The sequence below is a fragment of the Micromesistius poutassou genome (genome assembly GCF_964030765.1).
Source record: "Micromesistius poutassou genome assembly, chromosome: 3".
Classification (NCBI taxonomy): domain Eukaryota; kingdom Metazoa; phylum Chordata; class Actinopteri; order Gadiformes; family Gadidae; genus Micromesistius; species Micromesistius poutassou.
Genome location: NC_140273.1, coordinates 22,330,357 through 22,332,856, shown reverse-complemented (window position 1 = coordinate 22,332,856; position 2,500 = coordinate 22,330,357). Strand labels below are relative to the sequence as shown.

Below are 2,500 nucleotides of genomic sequence, written 5' to 3'. Positions count from 1 at the left end.
GAGGGGGAGAGAGAGGGAGAGGAGGGGGAGAGGGGGAGAGGAGGAGAGGAGGATGAGGGGGAGAGGAGGAGAGGAGGGTTCAGGGAGAGGGGGAGAGAAGGGGAGAGGGGGAGAGGGGGAGAGGAGGAGAGGGGGAGAGGAGGAGAGGAGGAGAGGAGAGGAGGAGAGGGGGGTTCAGAGGGAGAGGGGAGGGGGGGAGAGGGGGAGAGGGAGCGGGGGAGAGGAGGGGGGAGAGGGAGAGCGGGAGAGGAGGGTTCAGGGAGAGGAGGATTCGGGGGGGAGAGGAGGGAGAGGAGGGAGAGGGGGGAGAGGGGGGAGAGCTCTGACCTGCCGGATGCGGTGCAGTTTCTTCTCGTCCGTCTCGGCGATGTACAGGATGCCGCTGAAGGACAGAGCGATGGCGGTGGCGCCCTCCAGCATGCTCTGCACCGCCCTCTTCCCCAGGGTGTACTCCATACCCGGGACCTGGCAGTGCATGGGCCGGCCCGCCACGATGCGGACCTGTGGGACCAGACGCACGGCACGACACGCACACACGCACACGCAGGCACGCACACACAGGCACACACAGGTACGCACGCAGGCAGGCACGCACGCACACGGGCACGCACGCAGGCACGCACGCATGCACACAGGCACGCAGGCACACACGCACGCACACAAGCACGCACAGGCACACACACACACACACACACACAGGCACACACACACACACAGGCACACACAGGTACGCACGCACACAGGCACGCACGCACGCACACACACACACACACACAAAATTGAGTTGATGTTTTATCTCTTAAACCAAGCATATATATATATATATATATATGTTTATACATAAACAAATATAAACATTTATTTGTATGCCTGTAAATGTTTTAATGTGATATTTACCTTATAGTTTTTTTTTTCTTTTTCTCTATTTATATTGTAAAAATAGTTTTTCAGTACTCAGAAAAGCGCTACATAAATAATATGTATTATTATTACTATTAAAACAATTATTGATATTATTATTATTATTAATGTATAGCAGCGCTATATGGATAAATATCCACAGCCACGCAGACCTGCAGAAGAGCAGAGGATAGTCACACAAAGAGAACGTGCTTCTCCCCACCTGTCTGTTCTCAGTGATCTGCAGCACAATGTTGTTGTCCAGCACGTAGATGGAGTTGTCCATGGGGTTGATGGCCAGGTCCGTGGGCCACTCCAGGCGGACCTGGGAGCGTCATTCAGGAGACAAGAGGAGTCTTCAGAACCACAAACACCTCACAGGGCAGAACACGACTGGTCCGTCTTCCAAATGCATAGCGAACCACAGGCATGTGTACTGTCTGCTGTCACGCGACGCAGCACGCAGATATTTTCCTTCACTGCTTCCGTTTTAGTACAAAGTACAAAGTTAAGTTTAAGACTTCTTAACCTAGGAACCAGACGAACCTGCAAGCTTATGTTTTATATGCTCTGACTGATCTGCGTCTGGCCCCCCTCGCGTTCAGACAGACTGACAGCAGACCTGGCCGGAGTCTGGCCAATCACAGCGGTTCATCTTAGTGTGGGGCTCAGCGTGGTGAGGAGAGGAGAAAACAACGGAGAGGTGTGATTTGTCTGATGTGTCGGGTTGCGTTGCTCTGATTGGTTGTAGGTCTATCCAATTGCGTCCAGAGGCGTTTTGGTATTTTCATGTTGATGAACGGCAATTGTAAATCTGAGGTTTTAAACTAAAATGAAAGCCTTAATCTGAAAAAAAACAAAAAAAACGAGAATAGACTCTTTTTGTTTTTGTTTTTTTGCCGGACCCGAAAATTTTGAAATGTTCAAATTTGAACCTAAATCAATTACTTACATATACTGTACTTTAAGAGATAAAAGAGTAAACCTAAGTTTTCAAACTTTCACATTGAAAATAGTTTGAAGGAGTTGACATTTAAAAGTTAATGTCAAAATGCCACTGCTTGTGCCCAAAGGCAAAGAACTGAACTGATGACAAATTCTGACGATAAACAGAAAAGCATTTGACCGGGGGTGTCATGTGGCTGTGTGCAACAAGTGAACGCAGAATAAAGCCCGTCAACACTGCCACCCACACGGCTTAATTCAACAGCAGTGTTTCTAGGAGTCAACATCGGCTAACTTTTGCCCACAGCAGAAGTTCAAAATACATGAACTTATTGCACTCATCTCGAACAACAACAACTGCCAGCAGCCTGTTTGTAATATCACTTTTTGACAGCGCTATGCCTGACACAAAGTTCAGGAACAAACACACAGATCGCTCTCAAGTGGCAGCCCCTTTGAGTGAGAAACTAAGCTGCTCTTTATGGGTTCCTGCTCGTGAGCGTGACGTAGTTGTGTGTTGTGTGTCCAGGTGAAAGCGGATGTAAAAAATACCCTTTCTCACTGTCCGTGTTATAGCACATACATGTGCATCTGGATAAACACACGCTCACACACACACACACACACACACACACACACACACACACACACACAC

General features: G+C 48.9%; 1 protein-coding gene across 1 annotated transcript in view; it reads right to left on the bottom strand.

The window, feature by feature from the left end:
* The window catches only part of tenm3 (teneurin transmembrane protein 3), a gene marked incomplete at both ends in the record, with an annotated part of 87,157 nt that overhangs the window by 33,655 nt on the left and 51,002 nt on the right, over positions 1-2,500 (bottom strand). The window contains 2 exons of the mRNA XM_084466045.1: positions 328-501; positions 1,124-1,225. Of these exons, the coding sequence (XP_084322171.1) occupies positions 328-501; positions 1,124-1,225 (276 nt within the window). The remainder of the gene's footprint in view (positions 1-327; positions 502-1,123; positions 1,226-2,500) is intronic.